General features: G+C 41.5%; 1 protein-coding gene across 2 annotated transcripts; it reads left to right on the top strand.

Annotated features, from left to right (window-relative positions):
* Positions 1-223: 223 nt before the first annotated feature.
* On the top strand, positions 224-26,453 carry LOC124266915 (sushi, nidogen and EGF-like domain-containing protein 1). Of its 2 annotated transcripts, none has more exons than XM_046701759.1 (7): positions 224-337; positions 18,426-18,683; positions 19,371-19,802; positions 20,326-20,682; positions 22,855-23,022; positions 24,625-24,768; positions 25,921-26,453. In XM_046701759.1, the coding sequence occupies exons 1-7, from the start codon at positions 298-300 to the stop codon at positions 26,334-26,336; spliced, it is 1,815 nt and encodes a 604-aa protein (XP_046557715.1). In that variant the 5' UTR covers positions 224-297; the 3' UTR covers positions 26,337-26,453. The 2 variants fall into 2 exon arrangements, with proteins under 2 accessions (XP_046557715.1, XP_046557714.1); XM_046701758.1 differs by lacking the exon at positions 224-337 and adding an exon at positions 15,158-16,109.

The following is a 26,453-nucleotide window of genomic DNA, read 5'->3' as shown; positions in this document are numbered from 1 at the left end:
AATATTGCGCCCTATAGGGTTTCTCATGGACAATATATATATTGGTAGTAGTGTGCTATTCATACATGTAAATGAATGCCGGTCTGTTGAATGCCATATCAGGTAACATGTTCTCTCATCCGTATGATATTGTGGTGATTCGTAGCTACACACAAACACAAATCCCATTGGTAAGGAACAGAAAAATGATACCATGACAGTGAACACAATTATTCGCAGGCCTGAAATGAATTCAACACGGAAGTCCCTGATCCCCACTCGAATTACTCCCAACGTAAATTATCAAAAGAGCCTTCAATGTATCACCTGTCAAGCTCGGAACTCAACGAACACTTAGGTATGGCATGGCAGCTTTCATTTTGGTTTGTCAGAGTAAATCAAGTGTATATGAATCAAATCATAATGTATGGGACACAGACTCATGCGCCTCATACAGTTCGTGAAAGGTATGCTTACGCTTTTAAAACATAAAGCTATAGTTTGCCTTCAGATAGGACCGTCTCCATGGTGTAGTGGTTAGAGCGTACACCCGGAGACTTGTTGGTCCCTGCCTGGCGCTCGGCATTAATGGGTACAACAAGGACTGGTCGGCTCGGAGTCAGTATAATGTGTCTGAGTAGGGTATTCATGCTTCACTGCGGCATGGTATCTCAGTGGGCTAGCACTATAAAACCAGCTTAAGTCTGGACTAGTACAAGCAGCCGCACATACACATACACACGTATGTACGTCGTCATATGAGCGAAATATTCTCAAGCACGACGTTAAACCCAATTTCACCTCACCTCACAGCCTTATGATAGCAAGGAAGGTTTATATACTCGCGACATTAATAAAGGGTCAAGCTACACAGCGGGTGGCCAAAATATTACGTACATTGATGGCGGCTGAGTGCCACGCCTCCTGTCAGCGCGGTTTATTCAAATGGTGATAGAGCATGAAATAAAGGGTGACTTACCTAATACTTGGTCATATGACCCTTGTTCCTCAAAATATTCACTATTCTCCGTGGAATTGATCTGTACAAGTTCTGTATGTAGTTAACTGGCGTGTTTTGCCAGATATCCCTGATTTCTCTCTCGAGATCAGTTGCCGACTGAATATGTTGTCGGCGACCGGGCAACTTGTTTTTCAACATCAACCAACAATTTTAATTATATTTGCATCCGGTGATTGTGCAGGACATACCATGCCATTTATGTCATTCTTTTGTCTATAGTTTTGTACAATTCGGGCCCGATGCACAGGGGCTTGGAAGATATAATTATTTCCAGAAAAATGACCTGCTACAACAGGCCAGAGGTGAGAATCTATGTCTATATATTTCTGGGCATTTATATTGCCGTTAACAACAGTCAAAGTCCGGACATCATGCCAAGTAATGCAAGCCCATATCATCAAACTCACTCGAGGCTGCCGACCTGGACACAGGCATTCGGGCAGGTACTCTTCGCCGGGCTGTCTCCAAATATAGACACGATTATTTTCTCCAAGAATAACCTTGCATTCATCACTGAATATTACTCTATTCCAGTAATGATCCACAGTTTTGTATCTTTGCCCTCTTGCCCTTGCGAGACTTTTTCTGATGTTCCCTCTGATTCTTATTTTCTAACGATACGCCTGTGAAATTTATTCTTATGTAAAACCCTTCTAATGTCCTCTGTGAGACAGGGGAATTCCTACCCCTATTAAAAATGTTCGTTATTTCATGTAAAGGTGCGATGCGATTGTCTTTCACGATCCGAAACAACTGTCTCCTACCTCTCTGTGACAACTTGGCGACACGACCTGTTCGATGGCCATTTTCTATCGAGCCTCTTCGATGAAAACGATTTACACAAGAATAAACAGTACTTGCAATAGCTGAATAATTTTGGCCATCTTGATATCTTTCTACAATAATAGTTTTAACGGCTGAAGGCAAGTCTTGGGATTTTCCCATGTCGACAAAAATAGCAGACGGAAGCGAGCAGACGACTTTTTTCAGTCACGTGAGTGTCACGTGACGATAGAGCGTGTTCGGTTCTATTATTTCGCTAAGTTTGGTTATGTTTAGAGTGGTAGTTTTCAAACGCGATAGTTTCAAAGGAAGATTAATTTCTAAATTTACTAAAAAATATGGACAATGTACGTAATATTGTGGCCACCCGCTGTATATAAACAATAATTCTTAAAAAACCTTAAGTTTGTTTTTGCTTGAAATATATACACGCATAACATTTGAAAGGTCGTCTCGTGTAGAATCTCCAAAATACATTGATTTCAGGTAACAGGATCTCTTACGGATGATAATATCAGGTGAAGAGTATCTGTCCCACTGTGGGAGATCCTGCATGTTCCATACCTAATATTCCCTCAGTGGGAGATCCAAAAATGTTCTATACCTTTTGTTCCCCCTGTGGGAGATCCGACATGCTCAATACATTATATTCCCTCAGTGGGAGATCCTACATGTTCTATACTTATATTCCATCAGGGGTAGATCCGACATGCTCTATAGCTTATATTCCCTCAGAGGGAGATCCTACATGCTCTATACCTTACATTTCCTCAGTGAGAGATCCGACATCCTTTATACCTTATATTCCCTTAGAGGGAGAACCGACATCTTTTATACATTTTATACCCTCGGTGGGAGATCCGACATGCTATATAGCTTATATTCCCTCAGAGATCCTACATGTTCTATTTCTTATATTTCCTCAGGGGGGAGATCTGAGATGCTCCATAGCTTATATTCCCTCAGTGGGAGGACCAACATGCTCAATACCTTATGTTCCCTCAGTGTGAGATCCGACATTCTCTATAGCTTATAATCCTTCAGGGGGAGATCCGACATGCTCAAAACTATATATTCCCTCAGTGGGAGATCCGACACGCTCTGTAGCTTATATACCCTCAGTGGGAGATCCTTATGTTGTACATGTTGTATACCTTATATTCCCCCGGGGGAAGATCCGACATGCTCTATAGCTTAGATTCCCTCAGTGGGAGATCCGACATGCTCTATACCTTATATTCCCTCAGTGAGAGATCCAAAATGCTCTATACCTTATATTCCCTCAGTGGGAGATCCGACATGCTCTATAGCTTATATTCCCTCAGAGATCCTACATGTTCTATACCTTATATTCCCTTAGTGGTAGATCCTACATGCTCTATACCTTATATTCCTTCAGTGGGGACATCCAACATGCCCTATACCTTATATTCCCTCAGAGGGAGATCCTACATGTTCTATACCTTATATTCCCTCAATGGGAGATCCGACATGCTCTATACCATGCATTTCCTAAGTGGAAGATCCAACATGTTCTATACCTTATGTACCCTCAGTGGGACCTCCGACATGCTCTATAGCTTATATTCCCTCAGTGGGACATTCTCCATGTTCTATACGTTATATTCGCTCTGGGGGGAGATCCGACATGCTCAATACCGTATATTCCCTCAGTGGGAGATCCAACATGCTCTATATCTTATATTCCCTCATTAGGAGATCATAAATGTTCTATACCTTATATTTCCTCAGTGCTAGATCCTCCATGCTCTATACCTTATATTCCCTCATTGGGAGATCCAACATGCTCTATACCTTATATTCCCTCAATGGGAGATCTCATATCTTTTGTACATTATAATCCCTCAGTGGGAGATCCGACATGTTCTATACCTTATATTCCCTCAGTGGGAGATCCAACATGTTCTATACCTTATATTCCCTCAGTAGGAGACCCAACATGTTTTAGATCTTATATTTCCCCAGTGGGAGATCTGACATCCTCAATACCTTATATTCCCTCAGTGGGAGATCCAACATCCTCTATACCTTATATTCCCTCAGTGGGGATCCGACACATTCTATACCTTATATTCCCTCAGTAGGATATCCGACATTTTCTATACCTTATATTCCCTCAGTAGGAGATCCGACATACCCTTTATCCTATATTCCCTCAGTGGGAGATCCGACATGCTCTATAGCTTATATTCCCTCAGTGAGAGATCCAACATGTTCTTTACCTAATATTACCTCAGGGGGAGATCCAACATCCTCGATACCTTATATTCCCTAAATGGGAAATCCTACATGTTCTATATCTTATGTTCCCCAAAAGGGGAGATCCGACATGCTCTATAGCTTATATTCCTTCAATGGGAGATCCTACATGTTCTATACCTTATATTCCCTCAGTGGGAGATCGGACATGCTCTATAGCTTATATTCCCTCAGAGATCCTACATGTTCCATCGCTTATATTCCCTCAGGAGGAGATCCGACATGCTCTATAGCTTATATTCCCTCAGTGGGAGATCCTACATGTTCTATAGCTTACATTCCCTCATTTGGAGATCCTCCATGCTCTATACCTTATATTCCCTCAGTGGGACATCCAACATGCTCTATACCTTATGTTCCCTCAGTGGGAGATCCAACATGTTCTATACCTTTTATTCCCTCAGTGGTGGATCATAAATGCTCTATACCTGACATTCCCTCTAGTGGGAGATCCTCCATGCTCAATACCTAATAATCCCTCTAATCCGACATGCTCTATAGCTTATATTCCCTCGGTGGGAGATCTTACATATTATATACCTTATATTCACTCAGTGAAAAATCCTCCATGTTCTATACCTCAGTGGGAGATCCGACATGCTTAAGACCTTATATTCCCTCATTGGGTGATCCAACATGCTTTATACCTGACATTCTCTCTAGGGGGAGATCCTCCATGCTCAATACCTTATATTCCCTCAGGGGGAGATCCGACATGTTCCATACCTTATATTCCCTCAGTGGGAGATCCAACATCCTCGATACCTTATATTCCCTAAATGGGAAATCCTCCATGTTCTATATCTTATATTCCCCAAAAGGGGAGATCCGACATGCTCTATAGCTTATATTCCTTCAGTGGGAGATCCTAGATGTTCTATACCTTATATTCCCTCAGTGGGAGATCGGACATGCTCTATAGCTTATATTCCCTCAGAGATCCTACATGTTCTATACCTGATATTCCCTCAGTGGGAGATCCTTCATGATTTGTACCTTTTGTTCCCTCAGTGGGAGGTCCAGCATGCTCTACCCCTGACATCCCCGTTAGTTGGATATCCCAGAGCATCGGAAAGGTCGTCTCATGTAGAATCTCCAACAAACATTGAGTTCAGGTAACAGGGATCTCCTACGGATGATAATATAAGGTGATGAGTATCTGTCCCAATGTGGGAGATCCTACATGTTCTATACCTTATATTCCCTCAGTGGGAAATCCAGCATGCTCTACCCCTGACATCCCCGTTAGTTGGATATCCCATATACTTTACAGTTAGGTCCCTACCGGTAAAATATATCACAGTTTCTACTCCTTACCATCTTGTGACATTATTGTCAGTAGGAGATCCCATATGCTCTACGCCTGAACCCCCTGAGAGAGGCCTAACACACTCTACTCATGACATCATCAATGCTTGATGGAGATGGCACATCGTATTCCTGTTAATGGGAGATCTCCTGTCCCGTGCCGCACACCTCGCATCCAAGTCAGTTAAAGATCCCTCATAATTTTAAGGCATATACAAGCAATTCTTACAAGGACACGACGTTTCTGTTTGCAATCGTAAGGTACTCCAACCCTGACGAGGATGCAATAATATTATGTAATAATCTGCTTTAGAGGAAAGCGTTATTGTTGACATGGCTGGGCAAAAAGGAAGTGTCAAACATCACCACACATTGCCAGAGTGTGCGTTGTTATTAATGGACAATGGAAATGCGGTTATTTATTGTGTGTATTGTTTTGTTCTGATTGTAGGCAGCTTCATTGGGGAAACAGTCTACAAAGTCTAATAAATGAAGGCGACCAGCGGTTATCGATTTCCCTAAGTGGGAATTCATGTTGTAAACATGTGTCGTGACAAAAACTGAACGGGAATCAACTAGTTCTTGACGAGGACTGTAGATTGTTATGTTGACAATCATAACAGAAAATGAGCCGTGAGAAAGTGAGAGTATCTTCCTGGTCGCTTATTGTGACGATCGTTAAAGTCAAGTGCTCGGTGTCTGATCATGCGTGATATAACACGATGTTTGCACTCGTCACATGAGGTTATAGAGAAGGTCAAAAATCGACAAAGCATGCAACCTGTGAAGTAGAGTCTGGGAGTTTCATCAGGGCAGTCATTATCAAATTTAACTGCCTACATGTATTTCCATTATATTTCCGGGCAGTGGGGTAGCCTAATGGTTAAGGTGTTTGCTCATCATGCCGAAGACCCGGGTTCGACTTCCCACATGGTACAATGTGTGACGCCTATTTTTTGGTGTTCCCCGCCGTGATATTATTGGAATATTGCTGACTCACTGTCTATAATATTCTAGGTTTAAAGCTCAGAAACAGAAGTTATGCATATGTCAAATGAATATGTTGCTATATTGACATCATCTTCACTAGTTGTCCTTAAATGTATTTTTATTACCTAACTTCGCTACACCCAATACCCCTGCAAGAAGAAGATCATACTCGTGCTACGTCTAACAACCACATCAGTTTGCAAAACGAAAGGTCGTTCTTGTAAATATTGCTTTATGTGACTTAAAATTCTGTGGGATCTTCATCTGACTTGGATGCCAGGTGCCTGGAAGTATCTTCCATAACTGTGATCTTCCATTGGGGCTGATGCCAACTAATCTACAACTGATATCTCCGTCTAAAAGATACCTACTTGTCCAACACTTCACAAAACAGATAAGCCCAATCTGGCCTACACCCTGTATCAGCTTAATAAGGAACTACACATCCTGAGTTAATTGAACATTTACATTGCACCTGATATCCCCGTTCAATTTGTCAGACGTAAGAGGCGACTAACGGGTGGTCAGGCTCGCTGGCTTAGTTTCTGCATGTCATCGTATCCCAGTTGCGTAGATTGATACTCATTATGTCAATCACTTGATTGTCTGGTCCAGACTCTAGTTAAACATTACACACACAAACAACTCAAAATTGGTCAGATTCCTCTGGTCCGTGCCAGTTCTGAGAAGCAAAACTTCATATGCTACACCTTCCAACACAACCAATGGGGGGTCCATCTTCTCTGCAAATGATATGCGTGCGGGAGACAGACTTACCTGTGCTTCACCTGGCAACCCCGTCGAAAGAACATTATAACTACCCTGCATCTAACATCCTTGTGAGAAGGAAATTATGCACGTGCCCCATATGACAAAGCTGTCAATAGGAAACTGTACTCCTATTATGTTCAGGGATTGGTTACAGTGATCGATACTGTTAGCATCGATCAACGCACGATGACAAGGTCGCCTCCCACGACCAGCATAGATTCCTTGTGATCGGTTCTGAAAAATATCCACACGGGTTCCCTTATTATTCGCCTCTTACGAGCAACGTTGAGGGCTCACGGGGATACATTGCACGCCTCAGTCCACAAGGCATATATTATCATCAGTTTTTACACACGCGTTTTTGAATATCTTTATGAGATAATTTTGGTTATTTGAAACAGGTGTTATATAACCAGTTGACAGTTATCCAACGTGTGTTCTGTAACCAAACTCTTCTATTCAGCGATAGTGGCGTCATAATGCCGAACTTTCTGTTGCCACCTCAATATATTACATTAACATTATCCAGGTAATATAATTCAAGCAGTTTTTTACCAAAAATGTCAATCCATCAAAACATTAGGTTTGTGCGTAAATAAAATTAGTAGTTTTTTGTTTTCAATTGAATATTTTCAATTGTTTATTTGTATCTATATAGTAGTCGTGACAGAGTTATCTCCCTTTGGTTTTGTTTACATCCGGCATTGTCTGCTCGATTTGTCATCATGGATCACACTGTTTTCCCGGCCTGTGTTTAATAAATAGATCACAAAACTCGTTGTTGTTGAATACGAACTATGTTCCAACTCAGTAGTATTAAAAAGTTCTCTCGTGAATAAATCAAAACGTTTGAAAATATCTCGTTGGAATATTTTCCATATTCAGCACTCACTCGTTTTGTAATCTCCATGTATATACTATGCATTGAGAGAGCCTTTGCTGATCATATATTTAGATTCTTAATATTTACGATACGGATACAAACGAGAGTATTCTGTTTATCTTTATATAATTCCTCAAACTGACCATATCTAATAGAGGGCGTTGGAGTAGCCTAGTGGTTAAAGTGTTCGATTGTCACGCCGAAGACCCGTTAAACTAAACTCACTCACTCACTCACTCACTCACTCACTCACTCACTCAGTCCATATCTAATATGTAATTTCACTTACTGAAGAACCTTTGAATGTGAATAAAAACTTCAGTAAACCGCCCTATGTATCATTTTGCGTCACGCCATTTGAACAAAATCTGTTTACAGAAACACAGGTACATCACAACATCACACAGGTACATCAATACATCACACAGGTACATCACGACATCACACAGGTACATCAATACATCACACAGGTACATCACGACATCACACAGGTACATCACGACATCACACAGGTACATCACGACATCACACAGGTACATCAATACATCTCACAGGTACATCACGACATCACACAGGTACATCACGACATCACACAGGTACATCAATACATCACACAGGTATATCACGACATCACACAGGTACATCACGACATCACACAGGTACATCACGACATCACACAGGTACATCACGACATCACTCAGGTACATCACGACATCACACAGGTACATCACGACATCACACAGGTACATCACGACATCACTCAGGACTGAAAATGTTTGGCAACAGTTTCTTTTCAAAGCAGGTAAACATCGAACGATGGGCTTTGATGAAAGTAGTCAGAGCGAAATTACTAGATTTTCACATTTATCGGATTGATTTATCGTATCGATAATACAATAAAGACCACCACAAAGGACGTTACAATCTTAAGAGGTATAAACGTATCTATGGTGCTTTTGTGGTAAGTATTATATCCTGCATGACAACCTTTATGTACCTTCAGTAATACAATGCACCCCTTTACCTTCAATGTACACACTTTACATCGCGCAGTCTGACGGTCTGATATACTTTCCAACGAACGGCGTGGATCAGGAAGTCAACCGAAACGGTCACGCAGTGCACGTAGCTGTGTTGTGGTGTGTTACAGTACAGTAATGTACGGTGTGTGACGGCAAAATGCCGTGTGTTACAGTAATGTACAAAGTGTGACGGCAAAATGCCGTGTGTTACAGTAATGTAGGCGTGTTACGTCAAAGTGCCGTGTGTTACTGTAATGCACAGTGTCTTACGGCAAAAGCCGTGTGTTACAGTAATGTATGCGTGTTACGGCAAAATGCCGTGTGTTACTGTAATGTAGGCGTGTTACGGCAAAATGCCGTGTGTTTCAGTAATGTACGGTGTGTGACGGCAAAATGTCGTGTGTTACAGTAATGTACGGTGTGTGACTGCAAAGTACCATGTTTTACAATAATGTACGGTGTAATATGGCAAAATAAGGTGTGTTACAGTCATGTATTGTGTGTTAGGCCGAGCTGTCTTGTGTTACAGTAATGTACGGAGTGTGACGGCAAAGTTCCGTGTGTTTCAGTAATGTACGCTGTGTTACGGCAAAATGCCGTGTGTTAGAGTAATGTATGCTGTGCTACGGCAAGGTGCCGTGTCTTACAGTCATGTACGGCAAAGTACCACGTGCTACAGTAATACGCGGCGTGTTACGGCAGAGTACCGAATGTTACGGCAAAGTACCGAGTGTTACAGTAATGTATGCTTTGCTCGGTGAGTTACGGCGATATACTGTGCTTTACGGCAACGTACGATGTGTCACGATTGTCTACGATGAGTTTGGCTATGTACAGTGTGCAACGGTTATGTACGATGTGCTACACACTGCAAATAATGAAACGTATAAGTGATTTTGAGAATATTGGACTCATGTAGCTGTGGTAAAAACAGTATAAATATACTATTTCTTTCCAAAACATCACCTTCGTATGATTGTAAACAGCTTTAGTGCCAAAACGCAGCAGTTTTAATTTTTTCCCTTGTCTTAGATTTTTGAAGCGTTTGAAAAAATATTCACCAAAAAGTCACCAAGTAAACATAGAAAGCAAAATGCACGTGCAGGTAAGCGGAAAAGCATGCAGTTTCAATCACTATAAACAGGCAAACGTTGTGTTTAATTTTGTCATTCGTTTTTGCCTGGAAAAGAGGAAATCATCATGCCACGAATGTGTGCCGTCCATTGAAACATCGCCATAGGCCGCCTTGAAGCTGGGGAGTCGCAGTCGTCGGTTGCCGACATTTCAACGTTCATCAGACAGACTCTGAGTACCAAATCTTGCTTTTGGGATCGTTTCCCGCAGACCAATTGCAATTCCGCCCATGATCGCCCAAGAAGCGGCCGTCCAAAAGTTATCACCTAAGCTCAGGACCGCTACATCCGGGCTGCTCACCTGCATCATCGTCTTGCCACAGCCGTGGAGACTGCACAACACATCCCTTGTTTGAGAAGAATTTGGGACCAAACTGTCAGGAATCGATTTCGTGAAGTGGGGATTCGACCAGAAGGCCAGTTGTCGCCCATGTTTCGAGAGACTACCATCAGCGAAATTGCTTGCGGTGGTGTCCTAGAGTCCGGAACTGGAACTAGAGACTTGAAAGTTGTCTCCGTTGGTGGATGTCATGTAATTTCCTCCAACTCAACGTTGCAAAAACGGAATACATGATCATCGGTACTAGACAACAACTAACTAAGGTTACCCAGACGCCAAGCACCACAGGAAACTCCACTGTGCCACCATCAGACACTGTACGCAGTCTCGGAGTAATGTTGGACAAGATCTTGTCCTCAGAGACCCAAGCACTTACAGTAGCCAGAGCTGCAAACTTCCATATAAGGAACATCGGGAAGATACGTGGATGTCTCGATGTTGATACCACCAAGCTCCTAATGCATAAATACGTCTTAACCAGGTTGGACAACTCCAATTCCCTCCTCAGCGGCACAAGCTCCATTCAACACCTGCAATGAGTCCAAAAGACCGCAGCACGCATAGTATCAAGATTATCGAAAACAGACCACATCACTCCATCCCTGAAAAACCTACACTGGCTTCCTATTAAAGCAAAGAATTCATTTCAAAATCCTCACTCTGGCTTTCAGTGCTCTACATGACCCGAAGTCACCCCAATACCTCAAATTATTACTATGTCCATACCAGCCCACAAGAAATCAGAGATCAGCAGACAGCCAACTTCTCGCTGTACCTGAAACTAAGACTAAACTGGCCGAGAGGTCTTTCTCAGTTCTGGCTCCAGTACTCTGGAATCGTCTGCCTCTCGACATTAGACAGACTAAAGACTCATAGATCTTCCGATAACAACCTAAAGGAGAATACTAGACAATTGCAATAATTTGCTGGGTGAACGATAAAGTCATCAGAAACATGTACCCCAATTATGTTTTATCGCGAAAACAGTTTCTGTGCTTCGGCCATTATTCATATTCCGCTGGAAATCACGTGACCGTTCCACCCATGACGTCATATGTGACTAGCGTCCTCCATATTGACAAAGGACAAGCGCTACAGTAATAAAAATCGTGTTGTTTCTGTCGTTTCTGTAAATGGTACGATGGTGTATTCCGTTGCCAGGGGATGCACGGAATCATCGAACAATGGAAACAGCCACCATTTCTTCCGTTTACGAAGTAAAGAGACAGATTTAGGCAGGAGAAATGCTCCGATCATGCATATGAAAGAGACATGCACACATGGGGTATGAAAATCCCAAAGCTAGGCTGAAGAAGGAAGAAGTGCCCACGAGATTCATTTTTACTCAATCATTCCCTGTTACAACTTATTGTCAGTGGTATTTTAACATAAATTAAATCAAGTCCGATTGCCAGTCGAATTGCTCCCGCTACACATTGCCCAAGCAGATTTGGTCAAATTGCCCCAGGGCGGTAGTTAAAATGCCCCAATTTATTTAAAATGATTAATATATGCCATAAATGCATAGTTCTGTCAACTTTGATATTATGTTCTTTATATAAAAGTATATACATAGTTATGAGTTTACTGATGGAACATTTTTCAGAAATATTACCTTCTAATAACTTTTACATGAAGAATATAATATCAAAGTTGACAAAAACTATGCATTTACGGCATATATTAAGTCATCTTAAATAAATTTACGAAATCAGAATGAATGACCAAATTTGCTGGGGCATTTTGTAGCTAGGGCAATTCGACTGGTACCCATGAGATACATATTATCAAAATCAGTAAGAGGTTTCACATGAGCTTGAAAATATTTCGCTATAACGTTCTTTTCGGTTTGGAGCCCTAAATGCTGCAGTCTACCCGAAACATTGTCGAATACAACGGCAAATCATGAAGTACTTGTTGCTTTCAGTGTTTTCCATTTTGTCCAGTTACGGACGTTGGCATCAGACTCGCTATCTGTCAGTAGTGTGTGCCGTGAAAGTTGTTCTGTATTCTCATTGGCTGACAAGATGTCATTCTAAGGCAATGGCCGAGTTCCATACTAGTAACTATTTTAATAACCAAACACTGGGGAAACATACATTGTCCTGACTAGTATTTTAGAATTCACCAGTTTTCGGGGAATAACTTATCTGCGTCGTGAATATTATCTCTGCTTGACAAGGCTGGGATCTTGTATGGAGACTTGATACGTTATACTGTATCACATTTTGCTGACAAATAGTATTCTTGTTAAATGATATGGTCTACTTTTAAATTTATTTTGACCTCAAGCGGTGCCTCCGTTTTGCTTGATTCTTCTTCTTCATCTTCACTGGAAGATTGTCTTGCAAGATGTAAAATGGGATCGTATAGATACGCTCTAGCACCCATTTCAGAAATGACATCGGGAACATCTTTTACTGCTTCAGAATCCATGAGACACTGTTAAGTTGTGAGGCAAAATCAAATAGGAAGCCATCAGCAACAGGCACATATGACGTCATGTCACGTGATACCACCTCTGCTCATTAACTGTCGGGTGTTTCCGTAATAGGCGGAAATACGAATACTTTGTTTTGTGTTTTTATTGCTATTTTACAAAACTTTGTGTTAAATGTTATCACGGAAGGTGACTTTAAGAATATTCTTTACAATATATCATTTTTTTTTGTTTTCGTTCGTATTCTCCTTTAAGACATTTCTCTTCCGAGATGCATATCCATAGGCCATCAAGTTGAACTGTAGCAGCGCCGTTGAGCAGCAGATACGTTGGAAACCAGGCGCTATATATATGTATTATTATAACCTTAGGATACCTGAAGCAAGTCTGGTTCAGTGATGACTCACGATTTCTTATTCACCGGTGAGATGGAAAAAAGAGTGTGTACGGTCGGAGTAATGAACGTTTGCCCCTAGTGTCATGGTGTGGGGTGTGATATCCAGCACACGAAGATCTGATTTAGTGGTGGTTCAGGGGGATTTGAAAGCAAATCGGTACATCAACGAAGTCCTTGCACGTCACATGCTTCCGATTATGGACCGACAGAGGGAGTTGTTCCAGCAGGACAACGCTACTTCACATACAGCACTCATCACGGTCCGCTACCTTGCCAATTCTAACGTCAATGTCTTACCATGGCCTTCCCGATCACCATATCTAAACCCGATAGAACACCTATGGGATGAATTCGGTCGGCGTGTACGTGAACGTCAAAACACGCCTCAGACACTTCCACAACTGGCCTTCGAATTACAGGAAGAGTGGGGAAGAATTCCGCAAGAACCACTTCGTCCACTTATCCAGTCGGTCCAGAGCAGTAATTGCTGCCAATGGTGGCCATACAAAGTACTGACTTTGACGCTATCTTGTGGACTCAAGTAAACATCAACACAACAACGTCTATAGACGTGTGAATTTTCACCTGTTTACCATTGAAATTGCATGAAATAATTGCCCTTAAACTAACGCAATAAAGTATTCTAAAAGTAGAATATGCGTTTCCTTTTTTGAAGAGTGTATATTAATGTGCGATCTTTAAGGGTTCCATACGTGGTGTTAAAGGTATGAACTGTGTGTTATGGAAATGCAAAGCGTATCACAATATACGTACGATTTGTCATGCTCAGGTCATAATCATGACTAAGTAAGTAATGTTATGTGACAACCTGAATAGATGTGTACTGTAAGTTGTATACCGGTTTAGTAAGGTATGGTGTATTTCAGAAGATGTGCCAAAAACGTTCTAGCACCAAATCTTGGATGGGTGACCGTGTTTGGCAGCTTGACTCCTGAAAGTTTCTAGGACTTCAGTCCTGCCCTACAACGACGCATATGTAATACATGTTGTCTCATCCTAGGCAAGTGAGTTTGTTCAAAATTGCCTCTGTTCACTCAGCAGAAAACGGGTACCCGGTGGGATAAGTCTAGCAACTTCTAGCACGTCACAAACAGCTTGGGTTAAATGGGGTAATAATCACATTGCTCAGCCTAGTGAATGGTGTTAGCGCATTATAAATGCACTTATTGTTATTATTATAAAGGGCGGCGGGGTAGTCTACTGGTTGAAGCGTTGGCTCGTCACGCTGAACACCCGGATTCGAATCCCCACATGGATACTTCTGGATAAAAGCGGCGTAAAGCCAAACTCAGTCAGTCAGTATTATTATAAATCTAATCGGTTTTTCTGACCAGCACCCCTACAAAACGCCACATCCTACATCGACATTGATAATCCGTATTGCTCAAACTGGCGGTGCATAAAATGATCTTACACAATCAAAGCTACGGAGCTTGGACTGACTGACTGAGTTTGGTTTTACGCCGCTTTTAGCAATATTCCAGCAACATCACGGCGGGGGAAACCAGAAATGGGCTTCACACATTGTACCCATGTGGCGATTCGAACCCGGGTCTTCGGCGTGACGAGCCAACGTACGGAGCGTGGAAGACTGATAAATAAAAATCACCGTTTTGTATATGGTCTATCTCTTGCTCCCTCAAATACTGACGTTTCATTTCCAATTAAATATTCATCATACTCAATCATTGTAACACGACACTGTGATATCCAGCAACGTGCGATTACCAGCTCTTTTATCTTTAAGTGCAGTTTCATGCACGTGAAACCGATAGGCATCACCACTAACGTCAGAGGCTGTCGTTAACGAGACCTTGTCATGAAGTGCACAAATAGGTCGGTTCGACATCTCACTATGGGGCATGCGTTTACTGACAGTATCTCTGATGATCTGACATAAAGTTTTCATTTGAATTCATTTACAAAGCAACCGCTACCCCTACGCAATCTGCCGCTGGCGTTGCTAGGCAATAACTTTATATGGAGTGTAGCACTGGAACGAGGAGCTATATTTCGTACGAAATACTTGAGGCAATGAACACAGGCGAAAATACACAGGCCATTTTTCAAACTGTCACACACATGCAGATGTGCACGTGGTTGCTGTTGTGGAACTTGCGAATGTTTAAGATTGGAGATCTATAAACGTTATAGATTTGTTTGGTGTCATGGATTCATGCTGAGACGTCCAGACAGAATGCTCTGCCCGGTTCTACCGCTGGGAACGCGTGGGTTTATGTTATAGTTTTTCGGGCGGAATTAAAACGTGGATAGCCCTACATGGCTGATGCTGGTACAATGCAGCTTTTCCAACCGGATGCAACAAGCTGAGAAAGTTAACAGAATGTCAACACACTTTGAACTTGTTCGTGTGCTGGTGTGTCTTCATGTGTTGCTTCTGGCGTTGGTGTCAGCAAACAACAATGCAAATAACGGTGATGATGATGATTCGACAGCTTTGTCAGCAACGTTTGCGACTACGACGTTGAGGCCTTCGTCTCAAAGACAATGTTTTCCCGGTTTTGTGTGTGTACATGGCATTTGCTCGGAATCCGGCAGCAGCTGTGACTGCGACCTTGGATGGTCTGGAATATTTTGTCAAACATCATGTGGGTTAGATTGTGGATCGCATGGTGTTTGTGACGTCTTTGTCAACGGTACAGCATTTTGCATTTGCAACTTTGACTACACTGGTTCACGATGTGAGAAGAGGCGAGATTTAAACACAACAAAACGTCCAGGTAATTTATTTATTTGGTTTTCTTTCGGACTTTTTTCGGTCTTTTGGGGATTCGGTGTTTAAGTGAATGAGTGAGGTTAGGTTTACACTGCTTTTAGCAATATTCCAGCAATAACACGGCTGGGGACAAGAGAAATTGTCTTCACAGATTATACCTATGTGGGGAATCGAACCTGGGTCTTCGGCGGGACGAGCGAACGCTTTAACCAGTAGGCTACCTCCTTCCGGAGTCTGAATAGATTGAATAAAGGTCGTCGGATGATGCGACTTAATGGATAGTGTCAGACTCCGAACTGCATTGAACACTATTTTCGTGAATTTCGAGGCCTGGGGCAATATGGTGTATGTAACCTTTTTCATACATGAGCGTAGTACTGTGTGGGCGGTAGGGTAACCTAATGGTTAAAGTGTGAAGACACGGGTTCGATTCCCCACATGGGCACAATGTGTGAAACCCATATCTGGTTTCACCGCCGTCATATTGCTAGAATATTGCTAAAGCGGCATAAAATTATACTCTCTCGCTAGTATGCTATACATATAAGAAACAAACCATACCATTCAGCTAACCGTTGTGATGTTGGCTGGTTCCGTGTGGATCCCCAGCAAACTACGCTGGTCGCAAGAGGCGATTGAATGGGCATGATCAACCTCTGCGCTATAGTTATTAGTTATTATTTAGTAAATTCACCTGTCCATGGTAATCGCTTTAACAGAAAGTCATTTTGTTTTATTTTCAACTTTCCAAAGCGCCAGTACGGAGAAAACATTTTCCAAATCTTAACTGTTTTCGTTACGCATTAATGACTTTGCTCGGACGTTGACAAATGTGTGCGCTGAATAAACTGAATGGCAAGGAAATACACACCTTTAGTTATGACGTCAGCATCTTTGATACTTACTCAGCCTACATATTTGTCATGATCATACTTCCGAAAAAACAACCATAGACAACGCAGAATTGTCTATTTCATGTCGACAGTTGTACAGAAATAGTATGCAGCCAGGATATGCTCATCCGTTCATCGTGCGCCATCATTAACACATTTATCAGAAGACCCGTGACTGCAATTTTCTATTCATCGAATAATCACGACTAAGAATACATGGACGTCCTCTTCATTCATTCCTTCATTCCTTCATTCATGCAATCATTCATTGCTAGAATTGGGCTAGAATTGGTCTTCAGCAACCCATGCTTGTCGTAAGAGGCGACTAACGGGATCGGGTGGTCAGACTCGCTGACTTGGTTGACACATGTCGTGGCATTCCAGTTGCGTAGATCGATGCTCATGCTGTTGATCCCTAGATCGTCTGGTCCAGACTCGATTATTTACAAACCGCCGCCATACAGTTAGCATATTGCCGAGTGCGGGGTTAAACAACAAACCAAGCATTTATTTATTCATCTCCCGTTTTATAAAGCTTGTTCGTAGTAAGGATGCAGTATGACCAAAAACACGTTCCATAAAAATTATATACATATCCATTTGTGGAAGTATATTGTAAAGCCGTTTACCAATATTGTTATTTCATCAGTTGTCAGTTACCTACGGAACGTAAAGTATGATACAGCCTTCCCTGCAAGGTCATCCGTTAAGGTATGCCATTTTATGGCCTAACCTCCTAACAATAACGACATACGGACATACTTAACTGACTGAAGGTATATTTAAGTTAACGTCAGCGGAACGGTCAAGCCTAAGGCTGTGATTATATTGGCTGTTCTCCGGGGCACCATGTGGCCTTCATGTGTCTGCTGTCTTGTTACCTGACAGCGGTGTCAAACATTTCGCCACCAAGAAGGGATTGTTTTTGCAGTGTTCTGTATCCTCGTTTTTTTTAGATGAGGTCCAAATATGAGCATGGGTTAAATGTAAAATCATTTCTAATATGAATTCTTTTATATTGCTTCCAAATTTATGTCATGTGGATGAATCTTTTTATTTTTGTATTTACTTGTAAATGAGTCTTGAGTTTCGGAAATCGCATCTCATTATAATCAGTCACTGATATTTTATCAAGAAAACATCAATTTGGTTGACTTTTCAGTCTACCGACCACGTAGACTAAAACTATTTGCTTTTTTTGTTAACTTGCTTTTCAACGCAAGTTTGTTATGTTTCACAAGTGAATAAAGTGAATAGATTAAAGTTCTGGGTGTTCTGCACTATAATGCTTATTTCTTGGAACATATTTCCATTTTTCTCCTTGTTCATTTGTTATATTTCCTTTCATGAATACTTCACATATTTGACACCGACAACCAGCAATTCTGATAGATGCCTTACATTTACCTGCCGTTTAATTTCTGTAGATGTCATCCCGCCCACTACCACATCAGTCAGCAACTGTGCCCCAGGATTCCCCTGCAGGAATGGACATTGTCCGGCTGGTCAGCTCAAGTGTGTTTGTGACAAGGGCTGGTCCGGACCTTTCTGTGGGACCCCGTGCTCACTGGACTGTGGGGAGAAGGGCACCTGTCGTGTTATTGGGGGTCAGCCTGTGTGTATCTGTGAGTGGGGATACACGGGACGTTGGTGTGGCGAGATGTTGACCACAACACCTGGATCAGGTTGGTAATTGTGTCTATTTAATAAATCCAAAACAAAATGGAATATCACAATAAATTGAACTCTATTTACAAACAGGGTATATATAGCATTGATTATACAAATATACCTGGATATAAAAACAATATTACAATGCCACAACAATCTTTTCCGAGCAGTCGGATCAGGTAGAAACATTGTCTGTTTGCACATTGTGCACGTCGAAACGCTACGTCTTGAGTTTTGCAGCTATACGCACAACAAACATCAGGTGTTGTCCGTAACCCATTACTAAGCATGTCACACGTTCAATGCAATATTGCTGAATCACTGATTGACTCGTTTCTTTCTTCCAGCTGTAGTAAAGTTGTTATTTTGATGTAATCATGCTTCTTGTCACTATATATCTTCAAATGATAATAATTGAAGCCTAAAGGTAATTTTATTCATAATTGCAATGGTAGTTCTTTATAAGTATATGGTTTCTTTTTAAGTGTCATACAAGTACTCTTATTCACGGGGCGGTGGGGTAGCCAAGTGGTTAAAGCGTTCGCTCGTCACGCCGATGACCCGGGTTCGATTCCCCACATGGTACAATGTGTGAAGTCTATTTCCGGTGTCCCCCGCCGTGATATTGCTGGAATATTGCTAAAAGCGGCGTAAAACCATACTCACTCACTCACTCACTCACTCTTATTCACATTTTACAGGAATCAGAAATGACAACAATCTACCGTCATCACAATCCTCAAACCCGACTACCCTTGCCACCACTCTTACCCAAGACAAAAGCTCCCTCTCAGCAGCAACATCCAACTCCACCTCTGTAACGTCTACGTCTTCTGCAACATCCTCCCTTCCTACTACCAGGCTGACATCCACTCTTCGTCCACTATCCAAGCGTCGGTGTCTCACGGGGTTTACCTGCCAGCATGGTTACTGCAGACCTGGGCAGCTCAAGTGTTTCTGTGATGCAGGATGGGTGGGCATATTCTGCCAGACACCTTGTAGCCTGAACTGCGGAACACATGGACAATGTAGAGCTACCTCGGCTGGTCAGACATGTGAATGCAGCTCTGGGTTTACTGGAGGCCGATGTAAGGATGTCATCAGGATTGCACCTCAATTAACGTCGTCTTCAGGTATGCCTGATTATTTAGGAATATTTTTTTTTTACCTTTTTAGCAATGTTCTAGAGTAGTAAATCATAGGTAAACTGTCTTTGCGTTGGGGATGGGACTAAGTTTTGTGGAGTGCCGAAGCTTTACGGAGCAGTACATAAATACTGCAAAATTAGACCCATGAAGATCCGGGTTAGAATTGGTCTTCAGTAACCCATGCTTGTTGTAAGATGCGACTAACGGGATCGGGTGGTCAGGCTCGCTGACTTGGTTGACACGTGTCATCGTATCCCAATTTCGTAGATCGATGCTCATGCTTTTGATCACTGGATTGTCTTTTCCAGACTCGATTAAACAATTAAACAACAAACCAACCAAGCAACAACATTTATTTATTAATCTCCCGTTTTACAAACACACAACAAACAACACCTGCAAAATTAAAGTCGAAAACATAACTACGAAATCCATCATCAAATATAGGAGTATTGTTGGGCATTATATAATCAGTCTTATAATTTATCGTCTTTTCTTTCTGCTTCAGGACCAACACAAACCCAGAATGTGCCGCAAGCTGTATCTTCTGTTGTGGCCACAACGTCATCAACAGCGAGTCTCCCTCCTCTATCGGCCCGCCAGTGTATCTTAGGATCATCTGCCTTTGTCTGCAAACATGGTAGCTGCTACAAAGGAGCCAAAAATAGGACCACGATCGCAGGGTCTGTTTTAAAGTGCGTCTGTGAGAGGGGTTGGTTCGGAGTATTCTGTCAAGAGCCGTGTCCACTCAACTGTGGACCACACGGACGTTGTGATGTCTTCAAGAATGGCACTTTCTACTGCAGCTGTGCCTCGGAATACATGGGTCCGACTTGTGCCACTCTACGGCCAAAACCCGAACCAGGTAATCTGGTGCTTTGGGCCTCTCTGCAAGATCTGTTTCAAGTCTTTCATAATCCTAAACATAAAGGAATTCGTGATTTCTTCAATTCACGAATATAGATTTTTGTCGTTACAATGTCTTAGCGAAATTGCTCTAATTTAATTCCACTTATCGTTGGTCTCAACGATGTTCACGTATGGCTTTTAACACAACTGACATGGCAATACTTAGCTCTTTGTTTCTCAAATATGCCCTTGTCGTACCATCTTATGTGCCAGAATCCGCTGTGTAGAGAAACCTGCGGTTGAGGGTTCGAATCCAGAATCGCCGGGATGATGTTACTAGGTTAATCAGCACCATTATTGTGCTCGTCAACATCACCTCAGGCTTTCCTTCCAAATCACTGATATGACGTGATGTAACTGAAGTAACGCTCAAAGCACGCAAGCATGCATGCACGCACGCTCTATTTCTTTCTCTCACCTACGCACTCACTCGCTCAGTGTGTATAGCCTTAGGGGTTAACGACAGTGACAGCACTGAGAACTGCTTTGTTGACAGCTCAGTTTCAGGGGATTGGGTAATAAGACACACTATATATAACCCTTTTACCTTTGATCATGTGATATGTTTGATGTTATATCTCTTTGAACATTTAGAATGCATTAAATCAAAAGTATATGCGGTTTCTTTCACATTTTGATTCTCAGTAAAACAATAGTCCGATTATAGTGTTTAACATCTTTTAACTTTCTCAATAAAAGATGCAAGATTTATGTCTGTTTTCATTTATGCTTTCGTACTTGACATATACATATCGCTAGCTGCTTGGATTCTAAGCAATCAGTGTAGCTGGTGAATTGGACAGAAAAGAAAGAATCTGTTCGATATATATGTCTATAAGTATGTACATACATCAGCTTATATCTTATCGCCGGTGAATGTATTTGACGTCAGGCATGTTCTCCATTTCTCAGTAAACGATTACTCCAGGTTTTAAAGTGTTCTTTCAATTTGTACTCCATTACGCATATTATGTAAACGAGGTGGCCAAGTCGTCAATGTAGCCGCATTTCCCAGTGCAGAGTTGCATCTGTTGTATTCTGAGAAACCATGGGTTCAATCCCAATCCCAATTGTTTGTGAAGTCTGCCAAGACTACACGTGGTTTTACACGAGTGATAAACGTCCAAGGCCTGCCTCACTGTGTGTTTTCCTGATGCATCAAGCTGACAAGACACGTTGAACCACATTCAATCATTATGTAAACGTCTTGTCTCGTCAAGTGATTTCAGAACAAGTTATACACAAATATAGACCACAAGATTTCGGAACCCTGACCTACACCCTTGGCTTTGTCTACGTGTCCTAAGCCCCTCATCATTCATATGACAAGTGATGTAACGAGGACGACTCCCTCTCCGGGCATTAGCGGCAAGGTCACAGAAACAGTCAGGCCTTTACTGCACTGTACAAGTGCACTGTGACACCGTTTGTCGCCTAGTGCTATTTATGTAAGCCTTTGGTCATAAGGCGTATAATCCATGTCTAGATTTGTCAGTACATCCTGATGTATTCTTGATACGTGGCAACACAACGAATCGTGTTTTATCTAACCCAGTGCAGTGGCGGATCCAGAATATAACTAAAGACCTCATTGAAGTTAATGTTGTGCAATGGCAGAGCCAAGGTGGGGTTCAGGATCCGCCTATGCAGTGCCATCGGAGTTAGGCTCAAGGGTGTTCCATGCGTTTGAGGGGCGGTGGGGTAGCCTAATGGTTAAAGCGTCGGCTCGTCACGCCGAAGACCCGGGTTCGAATCCCCACATGGGCACAATGTGTGAAGCCCATTTCTGGTGTCCCCCGCCGTGATGTTGCTGGAATATTGCTAAAAGCGGCGTAAAACCAAACTCAGTCAGTCAGTCCATGCGTTTGACTTTAATCTATTCATTAATACATGTGTAATGGAAACATTACAAATGCTCACTACACGCACGACCACGACCACGAGGTGTAGTAACAGCCCTGAGCACCACAGGCCTCGAGTCACATATGTGTGTTTCATGTATAAATATGACAACTGCTGGATATGTAAAGGTGGTTGAACCACTCCAGACTTTTCTTGCATACATGTTCATGTCCTGTTAAATGCAGTCTGATATTAAATCATTCTAACTGGGCGTGGTATGTTCAAGTTGTAGAGGTGCAGGCGCCGTTCTGGCACTGGTGGGTTGTGGGCAGCTGTGTGGGCCTGCTGGTCATCCTGCTAGTCCTTCTGGTCATCCTGCCCTACATCCTGTGGAAGAGGCGGTATATCTTCATCATGAAGTTGGTCTACATGTTCCAGCCCTTTGAAGATGATGGTGAGTTCATGTGTTCAGTACTCAACTAACATTATTCAATTCCCACAACCGACTTGTGTATCGGTCTCTTTTTTTCCTTTATCAATAAAATTTGTCAACTTGCCATGTCATAATTTTGTAATATGTACAATTTAGTTAAATATATTATCATGAAATACACATCAAAGTCAGTTACATTATCAGTGATTAGTAAATATGATGAAATATGATGGAGCAAAATTCAAAGTATATATAAATATTTTACCCTCTGAAAGATCAAAACAGTTGACCTTTTCTTTTAAACATGAACCAACCAGATTAAAGAAGAACAAATATACTATCCCCTCAACTGCTTCACAACACGTCTGTGTCCTTGTATTTTATGTCGAGTAATTATACAATACATTACGGATCCGTCTACCAATTTCTTTCCCGAAACAACTCTATTGGTCAGTACCTCGTGATGACACTTATCTGACGTCCGGATCCTGCCACCAATAAACTGCTTTTCCTCCTTCGCAATGCATATGCAAGATATGCTTACCGGTAACCTTTGGCGAGCAATCTTAAGCTTTTGACAGGTGTATTCAGACTACTGATGAAGCTGACCATAAACGTGACATAAGTGTGTCACTGGTTTGTGGATGTGTGGCTTAATCAGTCTTTGTGGTTTCATTCGACGTATGACAATAAACCACAGCACGTATTGTCGTTAAGTTCGCTACGCTAGCCCACATTCTTATTGTGCAGAGACGGTTGCCTTGGAAGTTCGAGGGCCCGCTATCATAAACGAGATTTTATGTTTAAAGTTAATCTTGTTATATAATGGGGCGTTTAAACTGTCTAGTTTGATATAAATGAGGTAGTAAATACATTATTGCGGTGTACTTCAAGTGAATTACTTGAATGAAATTTCAAATATTCTGAACCAAGTGGCAGAAACAATTTGATACAATAATCATTCATAATTATTTTTATTGATCTTTGTATAGAAAGACACAATGTGATCCATGTGATAAAATATAGAAGTCAAACAAATCGTTAAACAGGATAAATGTGCATGTCTTGAGGGCATTCATATTCTTGCTACTGCCACAAGAAAACGAAAACAAAATTGGAACTACACTTTATACAACGATTACACTACCTACACATTCTGAGCTATGTTGATAGAGGCTTTATTGAGAATTCCTCAAAGTTACATACAAGGAATTTCGTAATAGTGACCCTTTATTGTGGATAATGGTTTCGAGATATATCCACAAAACGTGATTCCGTTGAGCGAATTAATGTGCTGTGACAGGTAAAGTCTGTAAAAAGATTCTTTTTTCTTGGACGTCTGTCATGAATTTCTTGAAACAACATGCCTTACGGATTTGGATTCCTTTTTGTCATAAATTCTTACTTGTACATCATTGATGCTTATAGAGAAAAGCGGCTTCTTGTATAGAGAAATGTGTTATATGATATAGATAAATATATATGAATTATGTCTCTGCTCGTGACTGAAAAATAACTTTAAACATATGTCAGTAACTAAAATGCTGCACAGTAGTGTTGGAATTAATTAAAATTTTATCCCGCTGATCAACTTCAATCAAAATAGTCAATTTTCAATTCCAGATGATAAACTCTTTGATGCATTTGTGTCCTACAAATCAACAAAGCTGGATGAGGATTTTGTAGTCCACACGCTGTATCCTAAACTGGAGAAGAATCTCAATTTTAAGCTCTGTCTACACTTCAGAGACTTTATGCCGGGAGAGAGTAAGTACAACCATGTGAATGATGGTGAATGCATATTTGAGTCAGGCTAACCTGCACTCAGGCGTAGATATCTTATTGGTTTTGATGTTTTATGTGTGTTTGCAATTGAATGCGCGATACATAATTGCTTTTCTTGGGCTATAGAATGTATTGCGCTGTTTTATGACCACGATCGTCACGTACAACAATGACGGGATGACGAAGCAATGTAAACACACGTGTATAGATACGGTATATCCTGCACATGTACATCCGCCTCCCTTGTAGGCCTGTTGTTAGTCCGGTACACAAAGGACACAAGGTGACTTTTCATATTCAAATACAGCACAGGTTTCCTTGATTCCACAATAAGTGGTGATATATAACCCCATTAAAGGTTTCGACGTGTGAACAACAATATTGTTCATAAAGAAGAATATTTTTATGGATGTCAACTTCTTTATCATGAGGAACATAACGTTTCGGTGTATATTCTTACTCCTTCATTAGGTGAATGAATGGTATGAGGCAGAGAGCATATATATGTACATGTGAGAACAAACAAAAGTAACAAGAAAACAAAGACGGGGGCTCAACAATGGAAGCCAAAGGTTAACTGTTTAACAGCTGATGTGTGATTGGCAAAGGCCAAATGAAAGTCGGTACTTAATAGTTAATTAGCACTGAATGGACGCCAACACTCAACAGTTAATTAAAGAATGTTCTATAGTCATGGGTAACGCTATTTGAGAAACGATACATATAAGTAGGTGATAAACACTTTATCAATCGATGTGCTGCAATTGCCGATAACCCGATAGTAATTCAACCGTGCCATTCCTGCAAATTCCCTGATGTATCCATTGTAATAATATTACACATGCCAGATCGATACTCAAGCTGTTGATCACTGGATTGTCTGGCCCAGACTTGATTATTTAGAGACCGCTGCCATAGAACTAGAAGCAACAAACCGATCAACCATTGTAATATCAATTTATTGCATCATTATCTAAATATTTAGAAATGGTGAACATTATCATTCACGACCACCTACCTTTTGACAAATATCTTCTTCAACAATAAAATGAAGTCTACCTCTTTGTCAAATAACGTCAAATAATCATATGTGTGTATTACTTCACTAATACAACTCTAACATTTCTTCTTCAGCCATTGCTAATAACATTATCGAAGCAGTTGAGAACAGCCGTCGGACGATCATGATACTGACGCCCAGTTACATCCAGAGCGAGTTTTGCAGATTCGAGTACCAGAGAGCGCAGCACGAAATGCTGAAACGGAAACAGAGAATAATACCCATAGTACTTCAGGACATTACGCAGGACCGGGTGTATATGGACGAGACACTTTGTACCATTTTAGATTCTATAACGTACATTGAATGGCCAAAGGACGGAAATGAGAAAAAAGTTGAGAAATTCTGGAAAAGGGTTGAATTGTCAATGCCAAAAAGGAGATCAATATGTTCCAGAAAGAGTGATGAGACATCCAGTGGTCAAAGCGCTGACGTCTCTTCTTTACCACTGGATATGATTCCAAAAAACGCGTTCTGGTCCGTGGCCTGATTTTGGTATCGGGAACAATTCGTTTCATGGTGTGGATTCCAGTGTATTTGATACCGTTGACATGAATGAGTGTAGGCAGTCTCAAATAGTCCCAAATGGCATTTTGGACGTGTGATA

This window comes from Haliotis rubra, unplaced genomic scaffold (assembly GCF_003918875.1).
Source record: "Haliotis rubra isolate DU_JTF1 unplaced genomic scaffold, ASM391887v1 Scf129, whole genome shotgun sequence".
NCBI lineage: Eukaryota > Metazoa > Mollusca > Gastropoda > Lepetellida > Haliotidae > Haliotis > Haliotis rubra.
This window is presented reverse-complemented; position numbering and strand designations above follow the sequence as displayed.